This window comes from Eimeria mitis, genomic scaffold (assembly GCF_000499745.2).
Source record: "Eimeria mitis Houghton genomic scaffold, Emh_scaff4317, whole genome shotgun sequence".
Lineage (NCBI taxonomy): Eukaryota > Apicomplexa > Conoidasida > Eucoccidiorida > Eimeriidae > Eimeria > Eimeria mitis.
Window position 1 is genome coordinate 1,172 of NW_013572636.1, and position 202 is coordinate 1,373.

General features: G+C 52.0%; 1 protein-coding gene across 1 annotated transcript in view; it reads left to right on the plus strand.

Moving 5' to 3' along the window:
* The window catches only part of EMH_0074170 (glucose inhibited division protein A, putative), a gene marked incomplete at both ends in the record, with an annotated part of 4,238 nt that overhangs the window by 795 nt on the left and 3,241 nt on the right, over positions 1 to 202 (plus strand). Inside the window, one exon of the mRNA XM_013499431.1 lies at positions 87 to 200. Within this exon, the coding sequence (XP_013354885.1) occupies positions 87 to 200 (114 nt within the window). The remainder of the gene's footprint in view (positions 1 to 86; positions 201 to 202) is intronic.

Below are 202 nucleotides of genomic sequence, written 5' to 3' on the forward strand. Positions count from 1 at the left end.
AAGGATGGGAGAGAAATTGCTGCTGCTGCTGTTGTTCTTGCTGCTGGCACCTTTCTTAATGCTGCTGTTGCTGTTGGCAGCAGCAGAGCTGAGGGGGGCCGCATGCACTCTCTTGCTGCTGCTGCTGCTGCTGCTGCAGCAGAAGCAGCAGCAGCAAAAGAAAGATACAAAATGCAGCAGCAGAAACATAACCAACACAAAC